At 45.3% G+C, this 26651-nt stretch overlaps 1 protein-coding gene across 1 annotated transcript in view; it reads right to left on the bottom strand.

The window, feature by feature from the left end:
* Positions 1-25229, bottom strand: part of Pkp2 (plakophilin 2) — a 59559-nt gene extending 34330 nt beyond the window's left edge. Inside the window, exons 1-5 of the mRNA XM_075970730.1 lie at positions 24914-25229; positions 14498-14610; positions 13575-14146; positions 8483-8618; positions 2408-2615 (exon numbers count right to left, since the gene is read on the bottom strand). Of these exons, the coding sequence (XP_075826845.1) occupies positions 2408-2615; positions 8483-8618; positions 13575-14146; positions 14498-14610; positions 24914-25136 (1252 nt within the window). The 5' untranslated portion in view covers positions 25137-25229. The remainder of the gene's footprint in view (positions 1-2407; positions 2616-8482; positions 8619-13574; positions 14147-14497; positions 14611-24913) is intronic.
* Between the last annotated feature and the right edge of the window lie 1422 nt (positions 25230-26651).

The raw sequence follows: 26651 nt of genomic DNA, 5'->3' as shown, positions 1-26651 counted from the left end.
CACCAATGTATTTAATTAATAGCTTCATATATGGCGTATTGTTCTGTTATTATCAAAGTTCCATGAAATCATTACCACGTTGGAGCATTTGAGTAACATAAATCTGGGTCCCAGGACATGTCAGAGAAAGCTTCCTTTGGGAGGGAGCCATTCTTTTGTGTAGATAACTAAGAAAATTTTTCTAGCTGGGCTGTGGTGGTGCACACCTTTAATTTCAGTACTCTGGAGGCAGAGGCAGGGAAATCTCTGATTCAAGGCCAGTCTGGTCTATAAAGTGAGTTCCAGGACAGCCAGGGCTACACAGAGAAACCTTGTCTTGGGAAACAAAACAAAAACAAAAAGAAGAAAGGAAGAGAGGGAGGGAGGGGGGGGGGAGGGAGGAAGGGAGGGGGGAGGGAGGAAGGGAGGAAGGGAGGAGGAAGGAAGGAAGGAAGGAAGGAAGGAAGGAAGGAAGGAAGGAAGGAAGGAAGGAAGGAAGGAAAAAAGGAACATTTCTTGCTGGATCTGATGGCACTTGCTTATAATCCTAACACTGATAAGAATGAGGCAAACATTTAAGGCCCAGGCAGGGCTACCTGTCACACCTACAGAAACAACATGCATCCTTAAAACCCCCAAAATTCTGTCACTAGGAAACCAATGACCTAATGAGAGCAGGGCCAATAAAGGGAAGACTCACATCCAGGTTTAACTATGTAGCTGTGTCTATGTTAGAGCAACAGTTTCTTCCTGAGGCCTAGAAAGCACTTTTTTAGTTCTAGAGCCAAAGGAAATAATTTAGAACAATCTGTATCAAACGCCAAAGTGCAGTTCAATTAATACTTAATTAAATGCCCTCCTGTAGGGAGGTCTGGCCTGCACTGCACCATTAGCCGCGCAGGTACCCTCTAATGCCTGGATGGTTTCTATAGCACCAGCATCACAGAATGCGCTGTGACTTTAGCCTTCTTCCATCTGCACAAGAAAAGGATGGTTTAATGGATTATTTTCCTTGTCCAGTTTTCCCTGCTACTATGTTTCCTAACCCAATCACTGATTTTCAGGTTTCCTTTATGTGACCAGGAGCTGCTCCCACCTCCTCCTTTCCTAGTCACGGCCACTTTGCCAAGAATAACTGTCATTCTCCTTCAAAACTCCACTAAGACCCTTACTTCCCTTTAAAGGTCCACAATGAGACAGCCTCCTCCCAAGAGTCTTCTCTGACCATGAAGAGAATATGCTTGATTTTCCTAAAGTTCATTGCTGCCTGAAGAAATGCTGGGTTCTGAAAGGAAAGTTTGGTCTTTTAGCACACAGAGTCTCTGCTCTAGTTGAGTAGATGGAGAAATCAAACAGTTCCCCAGTTCCAGGCACAGTGCCCAACATTGAAGGTGTGCTCTGAATGCGGGCTGAACAAAAGCATCACTGCTGCGTTCTGCAGATATTTTCATGGAGGTGACGGATGTGAGAGGCATCCTGTAGGGGACACGCTGCATGTCGACTGCAGGGCAGCTTGGTGCCACCCTTCATACAGTCTATACTGCTAATAAATCAAAGTAAGAGCTAGGTATCCCTAGCTCAGCGTGGACAAAGGCCCAGCAGAGTTAAAAAAACCAAAATAGAAAAATAGAAAATTTTAAGTAGGATATATTGGTAAAATTTTATAGAAAAAAATGAAGAGATTTGTCTAGCCGCAAACTTGTCAAGCATGAACAGGGTGTAGGTTCAAGCCCTGATAGTAAGATAAAAAGAAGGATTTGCCAGAACACTGGTAACTATTATTATTAATTCTTAAAACCTTTTGATAACTTCATTCTTTGAGCCACAGAATCTTTGACAGAATAACTGAGGTTTAATGCCTCACAACAGCTCAAAATCTAAAATCTTCTAGGTGATAACTACCTTTCAAAATCTCTTGGGTTATGAAGGCTGCAGTAAGCAGAGTGCAGATAAGAGGAAGACAGGAAAAATGGCTCTTTGCATTTTGAGCAATTAGAACAGTGAACATTTCTGTACCTCTCCATGGCACTCCTCTCACAGATCCAGAAAGCAGATTGTTGCATAAACACTGGGTGGACATGCTTCTCATTTTCCTTTAGAAAGTTTGAGAAACCTGGGGTTAACATCCCATCCCCACTCATTCTCAAACCAGAGCTGCTGAGGAGTGAAGTTGAGTAGAATTTCTACACAGTCAATCTCGTCAACTGCTTTAAAAACATTTAGTCATAGGTGTACAGAGTTTCTAATGAAAATATTAAGCAAAAGCTTCATACAGAAGAAAGGAGCTCTGGTTCTGGATATAGGCCACAGTAGCGTGGATCAATGACCCTATTCATCACGTGCTATGGGAAACCTAAGAAAAACACACGACAGAAAGCACCTGGCTGGGCACTGCCTTTCTGGGCTCTTACTGGCCAGCAGGAAATACCTGTTATTTGCTTTTTTGTCTCCAAGTCTCTGGTTTGCTTCAGCACCTGGAGTAGGCGAGGTACTCCATTCAGCTCAGCTACCTCCAACTTGTTGTCATTGTCTTCAAAAACCAAGTTCCTCAAGGCCCCACACACAGCCCGCTGGACATCTTCATTCTGGACTTTGAGCAGCTGCAGCAGCTTAGGGATGCCTCGGAGCTGATTAACCTAGGGATGAATAAATGGATATATCCCTCTTAGGAATTTCGACATTCAATATCTTAGGGACAGATGTTCGCTAATTCTAATTCTTATTAGTCAACAACTATATGTAGCCCAATATGAGACTTGTATCGTACCTGTCCGATAGGATAATCTGTCAGCGAGCTTGAAGAAGAATGGTTAAGTAACAAAGGATGGGTAAAGGGCTAAGTAGAGAGAAAAGCAATAAACACAGGATAACCTCAGATCTGGAGATGAGGAAAGTTGGATGAAAGAATGCAAAATTTCACAAATTACATGAGTACATTTTTCCTGAATAAAGTTTTATACTTGATGAAAATGAATAGGAATTACCATCAATAGTAGAAAAAATGCTTTTATTACTGCAATGTTAGCAGCCTTAAAACCTACCTCCAAACCTAAGTTACCATCAACTGCTTAGAGAAATTAAAAGAATGACATAAGCTACATGAGAATTTTAAGTAAAAATTTTATAACCTTTAATGTGTTATTTAAAAACATTTCTTCTACCTATACATGCAAAGAGGAACATGCTGGCTACCAAGAAGAGAGCCACAGCTAGGAAGGGAAGAGCAAAACAGACCACACAGCTGAGTACGCTAGTGCACACCTTAGTGCACTACAGCGTGTACCCGGAACACGTGTGCCTCACTAGTGCACACCTTAGTGCACTACAGCACACCTGGAACACGTGTGCCTCACTAGTGCACACCTTAGTGCACTACAGCACACCTGGAACACCTGTGCCTCACTAGTGCACACCTTAGTGCACTACAGCACACCTGGAACACGTGTGCCTCACTAGTGCACACCTTAGTGCACTACAGCACACCTGGAACACGTGTGCCTCACTAGTGCACACCTTAGTGCACTACAGCACACCTGGAACACGTGTGCCTCACTAGTGCACACCTTAGTGCACTACAGCACACCTGGAACACGTGTGCCTCACTAGTGCACACCTTAGTGCACTACAGCACACCTGGAACACGTGTGCCTCACTAGTGCACACCTTAGTGCACTACAGCACACCTGGAACACGTGTGCCTCACTAGTGCACACCTTAGTGCACTACAGCACACCTGGAACACGTGTGCCTCACTAGTGCACACCTTAGTGCACTACAGCACACCTGGAACACCTGTGCCTCACTAGTGGAAGCAGAAGGCTAGCAAGCTACAAAATGAGACCCAGTCTCAAAACAAAACAAAACCAAGAACAATAAAGGTAAAATGGAAATAAATGAATTAGATTCGTAGGTCATGGCAGATGAAAAAAGCTGCACAGTGAACAATGTCAACTGGAGCAGTGATTTGGTATTTTAGGCTGCAAATACTGTAAGAGAAATCAAAAGGCAGACGCGTCATCTGGACGGCCGGCTTGTGGTCCGACAGTGTCCTCATCACTGCCTCCATTTACATCTGACTGTTAAATGTTCAAATTGGCCACGGGGTTTAGTGCAGATCGTGCTCATTTGCATCATCCCAATGTAGATGCTCTTAGGAAGCCAGCTTTTATGACTGACCCTGGGTACTGCTATCATATGAGGCACACAGGTACCTGAACGGCCAGTTCTCCCACAACAATCCACCAAGATGTCATGGTCCTTCTTAGCGTCTTTGTCTCAAACACAAGGGCACTCAAGTGTAAAACAAACATCACTAAAGTTTTAATCACACGTTGATAGTGGAAGAGTTCAATACCCCACTCTCGCCAATACACACGTCATTCAGACAAAACCTAAACAGAAATGCTGGAGCTAGCTGACTTTATAAACCAAATGGACCTAATAGATATTTACAGAACAGTTCACCCAAACATAAAAGAATAAATATACCTTCTTCTCAGCACTTCATGGAACTTTCTCCAAAACTGACCACGTACACATACAAAAAAAAAAAAAGAAAGAAAGAAAGAAAGAAAGAAAGAAAGAAAGAAAGAAAAAAAAAAGAAAAAAGTTGAAATAACACCCTGCGTCAAATCTGACCAGCACAGATTTAAGCTGGATATCAACAACAACAGAAAGAATACAAACTCATTAAAACTGAATACCTCAATACTGAAAGAAAATAGGTCAAGGTAGAAATTAAGAAAAAAATTAGAAACATTTTAAGAATTGCATGAAAATGCATATAAAACATACCCAAACTTATGGGACAAAATAAAAGCAGTTCTAATTTAAGAGGAAAGTTCATAGCACTAAGTGCCTACATAAAAAAATGGAGAGTTCTCATATTAGTAAGCAAAACTCTACAAATAACAGACAAAAGGAGTGGAGGGCAAGAAATAAACTCAGGAGGACTGAAATCAATAAAATAGGAACAAACAAACAAAATACAGAGGATCAATGAAACAAAGGACTGGTTTTTTGAGAAAATCAATTGAGATTGACAAACCCTTAGCCAAACTAACTAAAAGGCAGAGAGAGAAGATCCAAGTTAACAAAGTTGGAGACAACAGACAGGGAGGAAACCAGAGATCCAAGGACATACGTTAAAGGCCTGTACTCCTAACAGAAAAATCAAATAGAAATGGACAGTTTTCCTGATTTATATCACTTACCAAAGTTACAGTAATATCAGATAAGCAATTTTAACAGTTCTATACCTCCCAGTGAAATAAAGCAGTAATAAAAAGTTTTCCAACCAAAACAAACAAACAAACAAACAAAACAAACAATCCCAGGGCCAGATGGTTTTAGTAAAGAATTCTACCAAACTTTCAAGGAAGAATTAAAGCCAATACTTCTCTAATTAGTCTACAAAATATAAAGAATATACAAAGAATTCTACAAAACTCTACAGAATGGACATTGCCCAATTCATTTTATGAGTCCACAGTTACTCTGATTACTCAACCACATAAAGACTCAAAAAAAAAAAGATAATTACAGAGCGATTTCCCTTATGAATACAGGCACAAAAATTCTCAATAAAATATTTGCAAACCGAATCTAAGAACACATAAAAAAGATCATAAATTGATAAATGTAACCCACGATATAAACAAAGAAAAAAATGACCATCTCATTAGGTGCAAAAAAGGCATAAGAAAAAAATGAAACACTCCTTCATGATGAAAGTCCTGGATAGATTAGGGATACAAGGGCCATAGCTAAACATAATAAAGGCAATTTATAAAAAGCCCATAGTTATCATCAATGTAAGTAGTGAGAAACTTGAAGAATTTCCACTAAAATCAGGAACAAAACAAGTTTGTGCACTCTCTCCATACCTTGTCAGTATAGTACTTGAAGTTCTAGTTTTATTGCTAGCGCCATAAAAGAACTGAAGGAGATCAAGGTGATATAAAGTAGAAAGGAAGAAATTAAAGTATTTTATTTTCAGATAATGATAGTATACAGAAGTGCCCCTAAAAATTCCACTGGGAAACTCCTACAGCTGATAAACACTTTGGGCAAAGTAGCTGGATACAAAATTAACACACAAAATTCAGTAGCTCTCCTCCCATATAACAATAACAAACATAATGAGAAAGAAATCAGGAAACACCTTCCATAATAACCTTAAGAATATAAATATCTTGAGGGTAACTCTAACCAAGCAAGAGAAAAGTCTTGTATGATAAATATTTTAAGACACTGAAGAAAGAAACTGAAAAAGACTTCAGAAAATGGAAAGATCTCCCATGCTCATGGACCAGTAGACTTTATATAGTAAAAATGGTCATGCTACCAAAAGCAGTGTAAAGATTCATTGAAATCCCCCTCATAATTCCAAAGCATTTTTTCATAGAACTTAAAAGGACAATTTTCAGCTTCATGTGGAAACACAAAAAGGCCAGGTTGGCTAAAATAATTCTGAAAAATGAAAGAACTGCTGGAATTATCACATGCCCAATCTCAAATTTTACTGCAGAGTTACAGTGATAAAAACAGCATGATACTGGCAAAGAAACAGACATGTTGATGCACTCAATTGTACTGAAGACCCAAAAATAAGCCCACATACCTATGGACACCTGATGTTTGATAAAGAAGCCATAGATACACCCTGGGAAAAAAGACACCATCTTCAAAAACTAGTGCTGGTCAAACCGGATGGCTGCACACGGAAGGCTCCACATAGATCAATACTGATCACCCTGCACACAATTCAACTCCAAACGGATCAAAGATCTCAACTTAAGACCACATACACTGAATTGGATAGAAGAGAAATTGAGGAATAGTCTTGAACGCACGGCACAGGAAAAGACTTTCTGCACAGAACACCATCAGCACAGGTACTAAGCACAACAATTAACAAATAGGAACTCATGACGCACAGAAAAGCTTCTGTAAAGCAATGGACACTCTCATTTGAACAAATGGCAGGCTACCAAATGGGAAAAGATTTGTACTACATATATATTGCAATGAGTCTTTCTCTGTCCTGCCAGCCAGCTCCCAAATATATATTAATATCACTTATATGTGGGTGCTGGCTGTTAATTCTTCAATAAGCAGGCTGTAATTCCTATAACCACAGAGGTTACGTATAGATTAAGGGACTAGGGGTCAGGATGGATCTCCCTAGGAGTAGGAAATAGGATATGGAAGGATGGGTGTGGGTGGGTACTGGAACAGGAGGATCAAATAGGATAGGGGAGGGAAGAGGGGGAGAAAGAGAATATGGAGAGGGAAAGCTAAAACTAAGTGCCATTCTAGGGGTCGTATGAAAACCTAACAAGTAGAAGCTTCCTAAAATATAGACATAAAGTCATCCTAAATGAAACTGCCAAATAACAGGGAGACAGAGCTCCAACTGGACATTGCTCATCACCACATGAAGCTTCCAGTGCCAAGAGTGGGTTACATCTCATTGTATTTGTCTTAGCAAGGTTTACTATTGCTGTGATGAAGCTCCACAAACAAAAGCAAGTTGGGGAAGAAAGGGCTTATTTCACCCACAGTTCCATATAACAGTTCACAATCAAATTTGGGGAGGGCAAGAACTCAAGCAGGACAGGAACTGGAGGCAGGAGCTGATTCAGAGGCCAAGGAGGGGTGCTGCTTACTGACTTGCTTACTATAGTTTGCTCAGCCTGCTTTCCTATGGTACCACCATAACCCAGGACTATGGTACCACCCACAGAAGGCTGGGCCCACTGACATCTATCAGTAATTAAGAAAATGCCCTACAGGCTTGCCTACAACCTGATCCTATGAAGCCATTTTCTCAACTGAGGTCCCCTCCTCTCAATGACTGTAGCTGTGTCAACTGACATAAAACTATTCAGCACAGCGTTCCTGGCCAAAGGGATCCCGCGAGAATGCTCTAACAACCCAGGCTATGGAAATGCATATTTACCGCTCTCCACAAACTGACAGTGAGGCCCTATCGCTGAGGACAACACCTACACACCTCACTAAACACGGGGATGTCAGGGTACCTACCTAGAGCCTTCACCCCAGCCACAAACCCTGCGATCTACATTATATGCTGGCATGATAGTGGGCCAAAGCTTGTGGGGGTAACCAACCAAGACCTGATTTGATTTAAGGCCAAGAACCTGAGACTAGATAGGCCAGGGACCTAGGGGAAAATCAAAAACTACTATTCTGCTAAAGGAACACAGCAACAAAATTGAGTCCTAATGACATTTTCCTGTACTCATAGATCAGTACAGCTTACGATCTCCCTAAATTCCCTATGTCGGCAAGAATGAGCTTGGTTTCTGATCTTCCTGTCTTTGCCCTAAGTGCTAGGATTAAAGTGTGTGCCAGCACTCCTGACTTGTGCAGTGTTGGGCTGCGTGTGCATTAGAAGCACAGTACTGGCTTTGGTGTGCAGGATCAACACACCGCCGACGGCTTGCTGGATTTGACACGGGGCGTAGCGGATACTCACTCTTTTCCGGGCTTCGGACTTTTGGAAGCTCTCATGCTGTATAAACGTGGCTGCGGCAGAAATCCTGGGCAGTGGTACGCGGTCTGCGTCGAGCATATTCACAGCTCTCTCCAAGGTCATCTCCACGTCTGCATTCCTAAACAAAGAGCCGCAGACTTGGTGAGAAAGCTAACCGTGCCCTCTTGAGTGTCCAGAAGTGACTTAACTAGAATCAGCAACAGCTGCAACATCTGCACTCTAACTTCTCCTTCGCCTAAGAAACGTCAGCACTGGAAAGCAGAGGGTATCAGGAACTAGTGGCGGAATTTCTCTACTTCTCCTTAGACTGGTCTCTGGGATGTTGCAGAAGAGAGAGACAAAGAGATGCAACTCTCTAAGATAAATAGGATGATAGTTATACAAAAAAATGTCCTGGTCTCCTTCTCTCCGCCACGATAACAGAGTTATCTGGGGCTTGATGTGCAATCTCTCCTTTATTAATGGCATGTGAGGTGACGTCATGTCGTTGGGCAGAGAGAGGCTCCTTTATTGAAGACATGACTTCTGAAACAGCAACCCCGACTGACTCACAGAGCAACACTTTGCTCTCCTTTTAATTCCTGCTGGGAAGACAGGCTAAGAGGGACATGGCTGCATCTAATTCGTTCCAAGTAAAACAAACACCAAAGACATCCCGGGAGGTTGTTTTCTAACATCTGCTAGTTTATAAGTTCAGTGCAGAGGTGAGGCAGTGACTACGGTGAGCAGTGTCCCTGTGTGGTAGGGGTGTGCAGAGGTGAGGCAGTGACCACAGTGAGCAGTGTCCCTGTGTGCTGGGGGTGTGCAGAGGTGAGGCAGTGACCATGGTGAGCAGTGTCCCTGTGTGGTAGGGGTGTGCAGAGGTGAGGCAGTGACCATGGTGAGCAGTGTCCCTGTGTGCTGGGGGTGTTCAGAGGTGAGGCAGTGACCACGGTGAGCAGTGTCCCTGTGTGCTGGGGGTGTGCAGAGGTGAGGCAGTGACCACGGTGAGCAGTGTCCCTGTGTGGTAGGGGTGTGCAGAGGTGAGGCAGTGACCACGGTGAGCAGTGTCCCTGTGTGCTGGGGATGTGCAGAGGTGAGGCAGTGACCACGGTGAGCAGTGTCCCTGTGTGGTAGGGGTGTGCAGAGGTGAGGCAGTGACCATGGTGAGCAGTGTCCCTGTGTGCTGGGGGTGTGCAGAGGTGAGGCAGTGACCATGGTGAGCAGTGTCCCTGTGTGCTGGGGGTGTGCAGAGGTGAGGCAGTGACCATGGTGAGCAGTGTCCTTGTGTGCTGGGGGTGTGCAGAGGTGAGGCAGTGACCACGGTGAGCAGTGTCCCTGTGTGCTGGGGGTGTGCAGAGGTGAGGCAGTGACCATGGTGAGCAGTGTCCCTGTGTGCTGGGGGTGTGCAGAGGTGAGGCAGTGACCATGGTGAGCAGTGTCCCTGTGTGCTGGGGTGTGCAGAGGTGAGGCAGTGACCACGGTGAGCAGTGTCCCTGTGTGCTGGGGGTGTGCAGAGGTGAGGCAGTGACCACGGTGAGCAGTGTCCCTGTGTGGTAGGGGTGTGCAGAGGTGAGGCAGTGACCATGGTGAGCAGTGTCCCTGTGTGCTGGGGTGTGCAGAGGTGAGGCAGTGACCATGGTGAGCAGTGTCCCTGTGTGCTGGGGTGTGCAGAGGTGAGGCAGTGACCACGGTGAGCAGTGTCCCTGTGTGCTGGGGGTGTGCAGAGGTGAGGCAGTGACCACGGTGAGCAGTGTCCCTGTGTGGTAGGGGTGTGCAGAGGTGAGGCAGTGACCATGGTGAGCAGTGTCCCTGTGTGCTGGGGGTGTGCAGAGGTGAGGCAGTGACCATGGTGAGCAGTGTCCCTGTGTGCTGGGGTGTGCAGAGGTGAGGCAGTGACCATGGTGAGCAGTGTCCCTGTGTGCTGGGGTGTGCAGAGGTGAGGCAGTGACCACGGTGAGCAGTGTCCCTGTGTGGTAGGGGTGTGCAGAGGTGAGGCAGTGACCACGGTGAGCAGTGTCCCTGTGTGGTACGGTGTGCAGAGGTGAGGCAGTGACCACAGTGAGCAGTGTCCCTGTGTGCTGGGGGTGTGCAGAGGTGAGGCAGTGACCACGGTGAGCAGTGTCCCTGTGTGGTACGGTGTGCAGAGGTGAGGCAGTGACCACAGTGAGCAGTGTCCCTGTGTGCTGGGGTGTGCAGAGGTGAGGCAGTGACCATGGTGAGCAGTGTCCCTGTGTGCTGGGGGTGTGCAGAGATGAGGCAGTGACCACGGTGAGCAGTGTGGGGCAGGTCACGAGGTGTCCACTGCGAGTGGTGTCTGTGTAGAGGTGAGTGTGCAGAGGTGAAGCAATGTAATATATTTTCTGTAATATATTTTTATACATAGAAGTTCAGAATATGCCACCTCAAAGTATAAAGTTCTGGCTGCTGTTTATGTCTAGCTGAGTGGTATATCATGAGTATAAAGGTATTTAAAGAAAAGCAGAACACTGCTGGCCTCTATATTGAGAATTATATAATGACCTCATATTTGAAAATATACTTCAGGAGACAATTATAATCAGTTTAAGAAAAGGGGGAGGGCAGGCCAGAGCTAGGGTTCAGCCTGCCATGCACACAGCCCTGTGTTCAATCCCCATTACCAGTGTGATAGCACAAACTATAATCCCCAGTCCTTGAGAGGTAGAGGCAGAAGGAGCAGAAGTTCCAGGCCAGTTGGGCTACCAAATGACACTTCTGGAGGCCCACAGAATGTGACCTGATCGATGGGTAGGGAGCTAGGTGGGAGATCAGAAAGAACAGCTGTTCCCTGGCTCCTGTCTTCTAAACCAGGAACTCAAAAAGTGAGTCCTTCAGCTTCAGTTATGACTCTCGGTGTCATCGGCTGAGGTGAGAGCTTGACGATAGCATGCTTCCATGGCTTCCATGGCAACACACAGATAGAAAATAACAAACACAGCAGTAAGAACATAAAATGCTATTGGTCAGACTAAGAGTCACTTTAGAAAGTACCCGCTCATTTTCTGCGTGTGGAATGTCCAACTTACATTCCTGCCCCAGTTTGCCCCAGTCTGGCTCTCCTGACATAGCATACGGTTACATCTCTGAAGGCATCAAGCTGCTGCAAGTGTTTTCAAAAGAAGGGGAAAAATCACCCGGCTGCCCAAGGTGTGGCAAGAACGCTGCTGTGAAACATGACTCATTCCTATTAGAGCAAAGGTCAGAGACGGACACTTCCGAGAGCACAGCAATAGTCTAAGCTGAAGCAGTAAAGCAAGCCTTCAACCAGGAAGTAAAATAGGAAGAAGCAGGTGGGAAGGAGATGGGGAGGCGTGAATCCTCAGCAGCCCTAACTGCTGTCTGTCTGCATGGCGTGCTCAACGGAAATAAAAGTAGGGACAAGGAAGATGGCAAACAATCTGGTTGTCATTACATAACAAAAGAACAACTAATGATTTGTCATAAATTATTAATTAAAATAAGGAGATAGAGGTATAAATAAGAACAGCAAACTCTTTGAAGTTCAGAATATGTCACCTTATTGTAAGCATTTTCGGTTACTATGTCAGGCTGAAGGGCATTTGGAAACAGTAGGTAAGGAAGGAGCCTTGGACCTTCCTGTTCCACTTAAATCAGGCCACAGAACTTCCCTGGAGAAAGACACCGTAGCACAGGAGACTAGGGACCAGGCTGAAACAGCCACACAGAGGATTAAAATGACACCTCTCTTCTGCTAGCTTTCTGAGACAGCTCCTGGTCTCTGCTCCTCGGCTCACTACCTACCCAGAGCCTCTTCCTCTTGCTATGCACAGTTTGTCTTGGGTTAAAAAGGTACAAGACACAGGGTCCTTTGGGACCTACTTCCTTTCTACAGACTTCTCCTCTATATGTTAAAGATGAGGACATATGATTTCCTATTGTTAAAATAATAATTAGAATAAACACGATGTGGAGGACAGTCAGCGTGACCTGTTCTCTGCTCTCAAACTTGGCGGGTGATTTGCCGGAGATCCACTCTCTGCCTAGTCTCCCTTACCTGGTCCCAGGGTGCACTGCTCTGCATTCTGGGAAACATTTGGCACAGAGCTGTTGCTTACAGCACACCCTGCTGATTTCTCTGCCCCTCTCCTGAACACTCATCCAAGCCGTTTGTTTTTTCTCTCTCTGGGCTTTACAGCAGTGCAGCGTGCATGGGAAGTGTCTAAGAGTCACTTGCTGAATTATTCAATTCTAAGAAGTATAGAAATCCCATTTTTAAAAAACTCCACATAGAGTTTTTCACTTGGTGATTTTTATAAAACCTTTCTCACTAGTCTGCCGTGGACAGGTGGTGAGTGCCTCCTCTAGCCCCAGACTGCCCAGCTGCACCAGCCACCACCTGACTGGCACCCTTCCATTCTTCCGGGAAGACAAACCCATAGTACATCCAAGTGTACTGTGCATCCAAGTGTGGATTTCTAGCTGTTTCTAGGTAGTCCAGAGGATGCCCCACATATGTCCATATTCAAAATACTTGGCGGGCATAAGAAGGGAGAGCTGGAAAGGGCCTGGCCAGGGTGAAATGCGGAACAATGGCGTAAGGGTGGAAGACCCGTGTGCTGATGTGGGCGAGTGTCTCTGGGCTCAGCCAGGAGCTCTGGATGGAGCAGGAGTGCACCAGAGCGGAGGGCTGTGCCATCGTTGGCTTCCCAGTCAGAGGAATGCCTTCTTCTCCTTCCCAGAGGAAGCAAAACTTCCCTTCAGAAATCAGAGTTACCTCCCAGTCTCCGGAACTTGAGAATCTCAGGAAGCAATTATCCTTTGACATATAATTAAATATTTTACTACACTACACTGACCATTAAGACAATTTCCTGACACAGCCAAGGCTAGTGACTGTAGAATTTAGCCACAAAGATCCAAATAGCAAAATTAGTTATTACATCTCACTCTTCTTTCACGACACGTCTTTACAGTGCCTGCTGTGGACCTGCCTTGCCCTCAGGGTGCTGAGAACAGAAGGATGGACTGGACGTTAGCAGAAAGCTGAAGGCTGGGGGTACCAAGTTAATGCATAAACACGATGTAAAACGTGAGGCGGGTTCGGGAGGCTCACCCGAGCTGGACATCAGTGAAGGTGCTCCTCTCCCGGTGCGCATCCCCGCTGCCCACAGCTGCCTGGCCCGCAGTAGGCAGCAACCTCCCTGGGTCCTGCAGGGTGCTGCGGACTGAGCTTCGGGGCCAGGAAGAGCGGGCGGCTCTGCTTTGTGCGCCCAGAGGCCGAGCCTGGGTCACGCGCACGGTCTCTTCCAGCAGGCTACCTGCGCTGTGGCTGGTGCCTGGTGGATGGGGAGGCATCGTGGGGTTGAGTGGACCATTGTCGAAGACAGCATCGCTGAACGACCCGCTCACGGGTGGCCTGCGGACGGTGCCCGCCTGGCGAAGGCTCAGGATCTCTGAGCGTGCATAGCGTGGCAGGGTAAGGCGCCCACCGGGCACCTGGCCCTGGCTCCGCCAGGCAAACTGGTATTCACTGTGGGCATAGCGAGTCCTTTCCGGGCTGCTATTTGGGGAAATCTCAAGTCTCCTCAGAGGTTGCCTCCAGGACCTCTCCTCCACTGACTTCTGGGAACTGTATTGTGCTGTTCCTCTCCCCCAGCGACTTCCATAAGTAGCACTCATTCCAGACTGTAGGAGAGAAATAAAATTTAAGTTAAGTGTAATAACTGATCTTGGAATTACAATTTAACAAGTTGATTTTCTTGAATAAGACGGAAGTCAGTCCCTTTGAATAATAAGTCAGTTCCTTTGGGTTGTCTTGAGTCATATTTATTTGTACTTAGGATTTAATATCATCTAAACTTTTAAACTTTAAAGTCCCAGTTTTCCATAATGTTAACACAACTTTTCTCAAAATCTGGGAAATGAGATGGAGCACTTTAGAAAATAACCCTCCCCGACCAAAAAAAAAACAAGCCCACAAAGTCTGAAATGGTGTTCCTGACAATCTTAATCAGTTACGTCCTCTGGTGTCCCCACCTTTAGCATGTCATAGTCCCTGGTGACAGGTGATCGCCTTCCAACAAAGTCATTCTCAACCAAGTGCAGTTTGTAGACATACTCAGGGACACTGCTGGTTCGGTGAAGATTCCCTGAAATGAAGACGATATGAAGATAATTTAGAATATAAATGTACCAATCGACAATTACTGAATGCATGACAAGCATCTAAGTTTATATCAGGTGTTTCTAAATGCTGGTTGAAAGTTGTCATTTGGAAATGACAAATGATCAAAGGTTATCAAAACATTTGTTGGGTGTTTCCAAGTGCCAGGAAGTGCAGGCTTGCAATGCTGAAGTCCTGATCTCTCTCTTTCTGAGTAGGGACAGCCGAAATGAAATCAAGCAAACTATAAAAGCCAACCAAACAAACAAAAACCCCATACTAAACAAGAAAACCGTGGAAAGTCCAAACCAGTATAAATCAGAGAGTTTCACGAAAATCCAACACTGTTGCAATGCGGACAATTTCTGTAAATCGCTGTTTGGCTCAGATACTCAGCTCAGTACTAGAAAGCTGGGTTTCAAAGGCCAGCGGTAGTTCTGCTCCCAGAGTAGGAGCTCAGGAATTCTTTGCTGCTCCGAAGGCACAGGCAATGAATACATTCAAGCGCTACTAGATAAGGGAGCCTGTGTAAACAGGCGGTGGGGTCAGTGTAGTCAAAGAGAACAAACACGTACCAACCAGTCTAAGGGCAGGATAAGGTGTTGGCAAGGTAGTCAGTCTCTTCTGCAATGACTGTGCCTGTGGAGTCAGGACACTAGCCAAGTAGCCCACAGACACTTCAGGGCAAGCCAGGCTCTGTGCTCAGTGATGCGTGTCTTCCTCATCTCTGAGGAATGTGGGGCGAAGACAGTACTGTGTCCCTCTTCTGTCTCTTTGGCCTTTTCTTGGTAGCTGTTTTGTAATCTCTCAAAGAAAAAAAAGACTTCTAAAATCTTAGTAATGTCTTTTTCTATTTTTTATTTTTGTCACACAGCATTCTTTTACGTGAAGAAGAAAGACACTCAACTGTCCTGAGATTTCAGATCCTCCAGGGAGCTGCTGAGGACAACAGAACACAGCAGTCCCTTTTATGTGACGGAAATGATCACCACACTGCCTAACAACGTGTTCAAATGTTACACTTTCAAGAGACTAATAATACAGTCACAGGTTACCAGAAAGCCAAACAGTGTGAATCCATTTGAATTACACACTTGCGTCTATTTCCTGATGCCAAGCATTTCTCCTGAGGGGGACATCTGCAGACTTGTAAGTATCGTTTTCAAGACGCTGAAGTATTGGTTAGCCAGAAATCCTGATTCTAGGAAGCCTGCATTTTCCATGAGGCCTGGCGAGGGTCATGCAGCAAGACAGGACAGGGTGACCAGCTTCTTGCTCAGGGATTCACTGAAGCCTCTTGCCAGCGAAGGAGCAAGGACTCCAGCACAACCAGCACTTGTAAAAAGCCTCTCTGGAAACGTCACTAGCAGGGAAAGGATGTGGCTTAAGCCTCTCGGGCGGTCCTGCTGGCTTCTGGCTTTATCTTATCAGATCTATCCAGGGAATCTCTGGAGCCAGCCACTCAGGTCAATTAGAAAAGGAGAAAAGGGTGGGGTGGAGTGGGTAAAAGGTTTCTCAGCAACTTTTTGAGATAATAACTTCAGAGAGCCACAGGAATGGCAGATGGCTACAGCCACACAGCTGTGACTGTCCCTTGAGGAGCCTGACCTGTGCTTGGGTGTGGCTCGCTTCCTATCTCTATGCTTAGGCGGCTGTTATGTCCGAGCACCTCGCTTTCTCTCTTAGCCCTAATTCCCAGGCCAGGGTTGAAACCTTTTCTTTTTTAAATAAAATCTCTAACTTTACTTCACATCTGGTATCCATGAATTTCTTTTTTTAGGTTCAAGCCACAAACACTAGTTTGCCTGGTATCAAGGTCCCTAACCCATTCTCAGGCTGCCGAGGGAGACCATGTGGAGCGGTGTCTCTGCCCCCTTACTGACGACGCAGAGGTTCCTTAAGTTTTAGCTTTTAGAATCTGGACTAACAATGAAGGAAAGAAATTTCTTCAAGTTAGGAGAGGCTTAAGGACTCAACTCTCAAGGGCCTGGTCTATCCTTACAATTATCCTTAGCTCTGCACTCCTGCCTTTCCCCTCATTCCCTGGTCCAGTCCACACTGCAGACTACCAGGAGACAGGGCCTGCTGACCCAGGATCAGAGACCAGCAGTACAGACGCAGGGAAACACCAAGGCTTTGAGCCTTAAGGGTCTGAGGGAGATACAATAGAGAAAGCCTATATTCCTCCTATATCCAAACAGAAACTTCCTATAGAGGCCGTGATGGCCAAATAATTATTAATTAGCTGATGGAGAAGATATCAGATTCTATTGCTATGATGAGACAGACACCATGACCAAAACAGCTTACGGAAAAAGGCATTTAATTGGAGGCTTGCTTAGATTCAGACAATGAGCCCATGACCATCATGGTGGAAAGCATGGACGCAGGCAGGCAGGCACTGGAGCAGTAGCTGAGAGTTCTCATCTTAACTGTAAGATGGAGGCAGAAAGGGGGGAAGACTGGCCAGGTGTGGGATATTGAAAACCTCAAAGTCCACCCCCAGTGACACATCTCCTCCAGTAGGCTACACCTCCCTACCCTTCCCCCAAACACTTCAAACAACTAGGGCATTCAAATATTAACTTAAGGGGGCCATTCTCATTCAAACAATCACACCAGATTTACTGTTTTGTTTTGTTTACAAAGTAACTTAGAGCTGGGTATGGCAGAACATGCACCCTGCTACTCAGAAGGCTGAGGTAGAAGAGCATTTGAAGTAATGACTTTAAGATAGTCAGAACAATATATGAGACTCTGCCTCAAAACACCACCCAAATACGTGACAAAACTACAGCAACTTAATTTTATCTTCAAGCAAAGAACTAAGAACAACAAATAAGTTATTGATTTGTTAGCCAATGGCATCGCCATTTCTATCTGCCACCCCTACCATCTGAAGTCATTTTCTCTGGTGCTTTTTGGAACCACAGCTGGGAGGATTCATTTGGGATCTTAGCTGTCTATCATAGCTGCATTATTCTTTAGACTCCACATAGAGATGGTATGACTTGGGCATGACGGCATGTGTCTGCAGGGTAAACTGGGAGGACTGTTTGAGTTAAGAATTTATAGCTCATTCTGGCTCATCCAGAAAAATCTCACTTCAAACGAAAAAAAAAGAATCACGGTTGAGATATCAGTCTGAAGATGGAAGGCCTTTAATGAACTGCCTGAATTCTCTTAGGTATTGGGCATGGTGACTCGAACCAGTAATCACAGTACTTGGTGACAGAGACAAAGACAGGCAGAGCTGTGAGTTTGAGGCCTGTCTGTCTACACAGAGTGAGTTCATGGTCAGCTAGCACAAAAGACTGAAAACAAAGACACACAAGCATTTCTTTTTTTTATTGCAGAGCTGGCTACATCCCTGTAGCAATGTAGCCACTGTCCCAACAGTTCCAGACAAGCAGGACGTGAGCAAGGGTGTCTCTTCCAGTTCAGGGGTTAGAGGCTAGCTTGTGCAAAATGGCAAGAGTCCACTGAAACCTTCAGGTGGAAAAACAAACAATTAGAATTCCTCAGTATGATTTAAATAAGGAATCCCAAGCCATTATACCTCTTAGCTTTTCATTGGTTAGGGCCAACAGCCTTTCCCTACTGAGCCTAACTGCTCTTCCTTCTTAAAATATTCCTTAGATGACAAATGCATTTCCGCAGAAAATTTGCATTTTTATGTGTATCCTTTGCTGAAACCTATGATTCACAATTATCAAATTCTTTAACTAGCACTCAAAATATCCATCTCCTCTGTGCGGTAGAAGAGAGGACTGGGGAAGGCCACAGACAAAGCGACACAACTGGACTGAGTTACCCAGGCAAAGAGAAAGGGGAGGAGGGAGCTGGGAAGGGGAGGAGTCAAAAGATAACTGTGTGTGTGTTTGGTGAGGGGTGGGGTGGTGGTGACAGGAATGAAGGGTGAGAAGTTACAGGCCCCACATCAGAGAACTTGGAATGCCGCGCAGAACACAGATTCTTCTCCCGGAGATAGCAGTGCGACCCAAGGTATTTAAGAAACAACCGACACTTGGTAGCTGCCTGGGAAATAGTGAGGCCAGATTTGAGCAGCCAGGGGTCCTTATCTCAAAGTGGACTTTTCCTTCTTGACATAAAGAATCGTATCTCATACTGCACTTCTAACAGGCCCGCAGCAGCCCGTGACAAGTTAAATGCTCATGAGTTATTCCGCTCAGACATCCAAAATAGCCTACCTACACAGACAAGGTCAGCACGCACTCCTGCAGGCTGACATCTGTCCCATGCTTCACCACAGTGAAGCCAAAACTGTGAGGTCAGTGGTCACACATGTCCTTGTCCTAGGTGGACGGCAGGTGCCCAACACCGCTCCTCCTCCATTTCTGGGTGTGTGGTGAAGATGGGAAGCTGCTCTCTACAAAAACATACAAGGCTCGTGCTGAGTGATCAGGAATCTGACTGACATCCTGTTGAGGTTGATTCTATATTTGGGTAATATACATTTATTCTTATTTGTATGACTTGTACATTCACCTGTGGTCTTTTGGTTCTCTATGATAAAATCATTTTACCTATCAAGAAAAATACTTATTAGTTTCTATCCTTCTATTTAAAAACTGGTAACCTGGGGGTTGGAGCGATGGCTCAGCAGTTAAGAGCATTGGTTGCTCTTCCAGAGGAGCTGGGTTCAATTCCCAGCATCCGCATGGCAGCTTACAACTGTCAGCAAGTCAAGTTCCAGGGATCCGACACCCTCACACTGACATACATGCAGACAAGCACCAAAGCACATAAAAATAAATAAATCTTTTAAAAAGTTTTTTTAAAAAATCTTAGAAAAAAAAGGCAATCTGGGGCTGAAGAGATGGCTCAGATGGCTGGCCTTTCTGAGGACCCAAGTTTGGTTATCAGCAGCCTCATGGTAGTTCACAACTTTAACCTCAGTCTCAGAGAACCTGACGGCCCCTTCTGGCCTCCACGGGCACTGCACCTATCCACATGGTGCAGATTTTCATGCAGGCAAAATGTTCATACACATTAAAAAAAAAAAAACTTAAAAAAAATCTTACAGGAGTCAGTAAATCAATGTGATACTCAGTCCACAGCTCCATATAATGCACACGTGTGAGATTCAGGACTCAAGGAAGTGATCAGTAAGCTTCTAGGGAGCAATGCATTTTCTTTGAAATTCTGAGAATAATAAAATTATAGAATTTGGTTATAATTACTCAGGCCAACTAACATTATTATACTTAAAGGTATGGCAGTAAGTATGTGCTTTCCTTTGATAGTAATGGTGACCTGTGTTTTAAATGTGTAGATGTTTCTAAACATTTCTATTAAGGCCTACATGCTAAGCTGCCAATCAGATCTTTAAACACTTAAATTTGTAATTTCTAGTCCCATACCCATACAGTAGATTTAAAGGCATACAGTAGATTTATGTTCTATTATAAAAGGACTTTATACACTGCCTAATCTTAATTTAGTCAGTTAAAGGAAGAGGTTACTCAGATACAAAGATTAAAAAGTCTCTGAATTTGTGGTCTATATCCAATCTTGCTGATGCTATTTAGTTTTTCCTTCCCAAGAAGGAACATGGGACATGTGTAAATACATTTGGATACACACACAAAGTAGAGTTCTGCATTTATCTCAGAATTAAATAATTGGGCTATTTTCAAGATCATCTGAGCTGGAAACAAACTCTCTCACTGTAGGTCACATTAGTCAAGTCTGGGCTTTGAGTCCCATGATTTGTTATTAAGTTCCATATCAATATTAATGTTGAACCACCTGAAGATAAAATAAGCCATATTTTAATATATGAGAAAAAAGTTTTAAAGTTGATATCTGGGGTAGTTTGAATAGGAATTGCCCTCGTAGACTTTTATGTTTGAGTGCCTGGCCCACAGGGAATGGCACTATTAGGAGGTGTGGCCTTGTTGGAGTAGGTGTGGCCTTGTTGTAGGAAGTGTGCCACTGTGGAGGTGTGCTTTGAGGTCTCATTGCGTTCAAGCTACACCCAGTGTGGCACAGTTGCTTCTGCTCCTGAGGAGCAAGGTGTAGAACTCTTAGCTCCTTCTCCAGCACCATGCCTGCCCACATGCCTCCATGCCCCGCACGATGATATGAACTAAACCTCTGAAACTGTAAACACGTCCCATTAAATGTTTTTCTTTATGAGTTGCCGCAGTCATGGTGTCTCTTCACAGCAATAGAAACCCCAACTAAGACGATATCCAAAAGGAAACTGTAAGAGGAGTCAACGAGTCACCAATAGCTGGAATACTCAGTTGATTGGCCTTCGGTTCCCATGACTACAGCGCAGCTGGCCCAGGGTGACTATGACTGCAGCAAATGCTTTCTTTTAAGGTAATTCCTGCTCTAAAGAGCAGTGCGTTGTTATAATCAGACTCGGTCCATTCTTACAGTTCCACCCGTTCTAAAGCATTTTTTACCAATTTCCAGCTCAGCATTTTACCTACGAAAGGATACGTTCTTCCCATTCTAGGGGTGAATCATTCTTTATGACCACCATGTTGTTGGTATTCTGTTTTATTTAACAGAATATAACAAGTTTGTAAAAACAAACAAACAAACAAAAAAACCTAAAGAATACAGAAACCCTTACATAAAAATGTTTTCCTGTACCAGATCTGCTAGGCGTGAATGAAAAAGTGTCCCATGGGCTCCTGAGGCTAACATGGACGTCACTACAGCCTGGGTGTGAATAACACTCAGAAGAGCAAGACCACAGCCCTGCCAGGGCTTTTCCCCATTCCTGCGTCCTTCTACCTAGTAACTGACCAATCCTCCCTCTCGATGAGTCACTCATGCAATGCCCTCTAGCAAAGGATTCTTACAGTGTAACACTTTCTGCTATTTTATCTTCAGACAGTTTACCATTGATTTTACATTAAAATTGAATTTCGACTCCAGTTTAAAAAATCATTAAGAGCTTTTATTTCCCTCTGTGAAAGGGCAAGTCTATTATTGGCAGCTATCTATGACAGTTACGAAATAATCTCTCTTTGTGACAGCTCCCACTACTGCCTTTGTTTTAGGAACACGGTTTTATGCTATATAGCCCAGGTTGGCGTTGAACTCACAGAAATCCTCCTGCCTCAACTTCCTGAGTGCTGGGATCACAAGCATGAGCCCCCACACTTAGCTTTTGTTAACTGCACTGTTTGACATCCAGAATGAATTTGTCTTTCTTTCTCCAGAACCCACACTAATCGCCAGTACTCAAAGTAGCTGCACCAGGAAATCATAGAAGCAGACACGATGGGGGACGTTTTTATGGTGGATTTTAAAAGATGAATTGGAATACTGTTCACTGTGTGTTCTAAGCATTACACACCACAATTTAAAATGAAAGTGTCTTTCTATTTAGGCACTCGAGAGAGAATAGCAAGGTAATAAGTTAAAATAGTATTTTACAGTGTAATACATTTCTCTTTGCCAATCTTAAATATTTCTATTTTGACTTTTTAAAATTTGATACAATATATGGCTATTTTATAATGCAGCCACCTACCTTTGAACCTGGCCCCACCTAGGCTGATAAAACTGACTTCTAAATATCCCGGAGTTTGAAATTATGCCAAAAGTCGGTGAGTGGTTCACAGTGGAAAAACAGCCGCTTGTAAGAAAGAGACGGAAGCTTAAAGAGCCTTACAAGGTATTAACTAAAATCTGCTACGTTTATCTCATCTCTTTCGCCAGACTATCTGCTGCCTCATCCTTCCTGGTATGTCAACAATCCAGAATTCTCCTGAGCACTGGAGCTAAGAGCAGTAGCAACAGGGTCACTTTTCCCAGATCAGCCCTGTTCAGCCATGGCTTGTGTTTCAGCATAGAGTCAGGATGCAAATAGAAGGAACTATAAAAACAGTGCAGCTACCCAGACTCCCAAACCCTTCCAAAGTGCTGTCATTAAACACGAGAATCCCCTCGTACTGCTGCTCCACAGCACATGGATGCTGGCTCCTTGAAGCCGACTTCTTCTCAAAGCAGGGGTCCCTTACCCGCGCCTAAGCTGCTTTTCTGTGTAGGCTGCCAAAGAGCTGCCCTTGTAATCAAAAATAGTTCAAGGGCTTTATTCCTTAGTTGGAAGAGCCACTCACTGGAGCAGAGGCACCAAAGCTGTGCCTTTTGCTCTACCATATCAACTCCATGAAATATTTGTGCTCCTCTATTCTAGAGTGGCATATCTCCAACTACCTCCCATGCACACTCGTAATGAATTTTTGAGATTCAAAAAATCCCAGTTTCGGTATAGGATATCACAATTCCTCCGAAGAGATTTGCAAAATTATCTTCAACTTGGAGAAGTTAACACCCTTGCTAGTCCCTGGGTGTGCTTATTGCTTTTGATTCAGAGCTGCATTCCTGTGTGTGTTTAACTCAGCACCCGAACAATGCCTTGCAAAAATAAACACATTCAGTGGCATGGGCTGAATTCACCAAACAGCTCCTGTATGGTTTGGAGAGAGCAGTTTGTGGTGCCTGGACCAAACATCCTACAACTGTTGATGGACACACACCTCACACTTGACATGAATCGCCATATCTGTCTCATTTACCTCTCAATGCCATCTAAGGATATAAGGAAACGGATACATGAGCTTGTAGACAACAGTCTGTCATGATAGGTGCTTAGCAAACTCTGCTCCTGCTGCCTTCAGCTCCACACGGACCCCGCCATTTTTGACTAGTTGATGCCTGCTGGCTCTTCTGGCCTTGCTACTCTAGGACAAGAACAGATCTTTAATATGCACTGTGTTCCCTGAACAGAGGAGGCTGCTTTAGTCCAGTCTAGCATTGGGTATGAGGGCATTCAGACTACAGTATGCAATGATACACCTAGCCAAATACTGGCCTCACTATCCTAAAATCTCTAGCCAGACTCCTAACCCTAAATTTTGGGTCTTCTCCCCAGGGACTAAAGCAGTTCTTTCTTAGGTGACCCTTCTCATCCTCTCAGAACTTCCTCAGTTTTATTTAGAAGAAAATGGGAAGGAGTCACAAGGAAGCGTGGGATCCGAATAATCTCATTTTATGTTAGTAAGCAAAACAATGCCATATCCAAGGATCAGCTTAAAACTCCAGGTTTTGGTGTTTAAATACCAGCTCTGCCACTTTCTATCTGGAATCCGAGTGTTATTTATTTACTTAGTTTCCTTATCTCCAAACTTGGATTTAAAAAAAAAAAAAAGAACCCCAGGTAGTTCTTGCCTGTAATCCTAAAATGGGAGGCAAAGTCAGGAAGTTTGAGATTGCATCTCAAAATAATAATAATAATAATAGAAAGGCGAAAACAAAACAAAAAAACTAGTTCATTTAAAAAAGATAATATAAAATGCAAACCACATAGCCTAATTAGGGGCATTACAGGCACTCAGTTACATGAACTTACAATCATTAAACACCTCTTTACTTTTCAAGTATGCAAACATCAACCACCTTAACCTTTAGACAAACTGAAAAGAGTACAGCCTCCCAGACTCTGCTGTCTGAAATCCACTGGCTGGCGCGTGAGTATTATTACTCCTAATAGGAAGCACATTCTCTAGAGCTTGTGATGATCTTTCTGATCAACCGCACTTCTGTCAACTAATCTGTGCACTAGAGTTTGATTTTTTTTTTCCGGTGAGAGCAGTCCTGTACCCACGCGCCCACGCATCTGTTGGTGCCCGTGCTGGTATGTGGGTGTGAGGTGGGCAGGCGCGGCTGCCTTTAGCCCGGCCAAAGTCTCCTTCCTCCTTCATATCCTCTGGCAGGGAATTGGGGTTGTTCCCAGGCCCAAAGTCGACTTGCCCAATTTGTTCACGTCCCAGACCAAGCGCGGCAGATACTAAGTGGAGCGCTTTCAAGTACCTGGGTGAGGTAGCCCAGCCTCAATTTAGGGGATGTAGCAGCCGCAGGGCTTTCAAGGTTTCTTTCTAAAAATATTTATGAAGAGTCGTGAACTCTAAAACACCTAAATAAAAGCCAAAAGGAGCTGCCTTACAGAAGAACAATCGCGCACACCAAAAGTCTGCATACAATTTCCAAGTGCTTTCGGAACCCGGGGGCACGGATCAGGATCGGGCGGCGAAGGGGGAAACGGACTGAATTCAGTAACAGCCAACGGGGTGATTAACACACGAATACGGTAGACCTGAAGGAGAAAGAGCGTTTGTTTCCGCGGAGACGAGCGGCCTGCCAGGAGGCGCGGCGGGTCCTGAAAGGGACGGGGATCAACAGGTAGGTGAGCAAGCGGACGGGAGCCGCGGGGCGCGCGTCGCGGGTGGGGCTCGACTCACCGCTGACCACCGAGCTCCTGCCCCGGCGGGCTAGGGTCTGCTGCACCTGCTCCTGGATCCGCTGGCTCCGGGCCGCCGTGTCGCCGCGGCCGCTGCTGCCCACCAGCCTCAGCCTGGCCTCGGAGGGCAGGGCCAGGCTGGAGCTGTCCAGGTGTCCCAGGATCTGCTGGCCCAGCACCGTCCGGATGTAGCCACACTCGGCCAGGGAGCCCGGGACCGCCATCGCGTCGGCGAGGTGACCGGCGAGCGACTGCCAGGACCTGCCGCCGCCAGAGCCCCAGAGGCGTGGGGGACCCGCCGCAAGCCCCGCCCCGCCCCGCCCCGGACCCGGGCCCGCAGGGGACAGGGGCGTGGCTCCGGCAAAGCAGGCGCACTCAGCCCGGGGCGAGCACGTCCTCCGAGGTCCCACGTACTCAGCGCTCGGCTCGCGAGGGATTGTGGGAGGAGCTGCCCTCAGGACAGGTGCAGCTGGGAACCTCGCCTCGTGGCGCTAGTAGCACGTCCAGTTAATTAGGCTCAGTCACTCGGATCCAAATGCTCACTGACGATGAAAGGTGTATAAAAGAAAAGTCGTCAAAAAGTCTTATTTTATCCTTAGTGCAACTCCAGTACGACGCGCTTTTTCGCACAGATGGAGTCCCGGAAACATATGTTCTTCCTCAGTGAAAGCCTCGGCTCGCTCTTGCAAATACACAAATTGTACCCAGTGCGCGCTTGTCCACCCACTTCCTTTCTAAGGAACATGCCCACACAGAGAAACTCCAATAAGAGGCTCAGCGAGGAGATGACTTTTAATATGCTTTTTAATAGCCCTTCTAACGTTGAGTAAGTGCTCTTTATGACAGGCTCTTTGTAGGGGAACTCAGGGAAGAGGCCTCTGACAGTAAATCTTCCACAACTTGAGTTTATCATGCTATTAATTATGCTTCAAATGCAGTTGAGGAGTGAGAACTTAAAGAGCTACGCGCAACAGAAGGGTCCTTGACCTTAAAGTTGTTAACAACCGACGCCATTCCTCCAATACTGGTACTTAGGCTTGGGAGAGGAAAAGAACACCATGGGTGTTTGACACTGAGCGAGGTCTTCCCTTTGGTTGCTTGAGTTTGTATCTTTGTTGGAACGCTAGAGAACACAGTCGCTCTCCTCCCCGGGTTCCTAACCTTACGATTCAGGTACAGGTATGCGGCTTCCTGTTTGACGTCAAGGGAGTGAAGAGGGAATCCTGGACTAGTCACCCTTTTCCCACAGGCCTCGTGGTCGAAGGTCATGCACACGGGACAGGGGAAGTGGGAGCTATGGGGACAGCGGGTCTTGGAAACAATCAGGCCAGTCTTCAGGTAAACGACTCCTGTAAAAGTTCGGTGCAAATGTGCAATCGTGATGCTGGATTTTACCGAAAGCAAAGAAGTCAAGAATGAGTTTGGAGATTATAAAGGTTAAATTACAGCAGTCAATCCCATCGCCTGCCTCTTTTAAACCCACCTCTCTTCTGCTCCTTCCTCCTAGCTCCTCCTGAAAGTCCCAGGTCTTTTGCTTTAAAAGATGACTCTCCTACAGGGCCAGTGGGCGCATTCCCTGACTTTTGTACCTGGAGAAGTGCGACTTAGAAGAGCCCTCTTCAGCTGGGGACTGGCATGTCATTTCTCTCATTTATCTTAGGAAATGTAACTTCACTTTTCTGTTTCCTTCTGTATCACTTTTGAAAAGTGCTATTGTAATTGTTGGACCCCTATTATGT

Source organism: Microtus pennsylvanicus, chromosome 1, assembly GCF_037038515.1.
Source record: "Microtus pennsylvanicus isolate mMicPen1 chromosome 1, mMicPen1.hap1, whole genome shotgun sequence".
Lineage (NCBI taxonomy): Eukaryota > Metazoa > Chordata > Mammalia > Rodentia > Cricetidae > Microtus > Microtus pennsylvanicus.
This window is presented reverse-complemented; position numbering and strand designations above follow the sequence as displayed.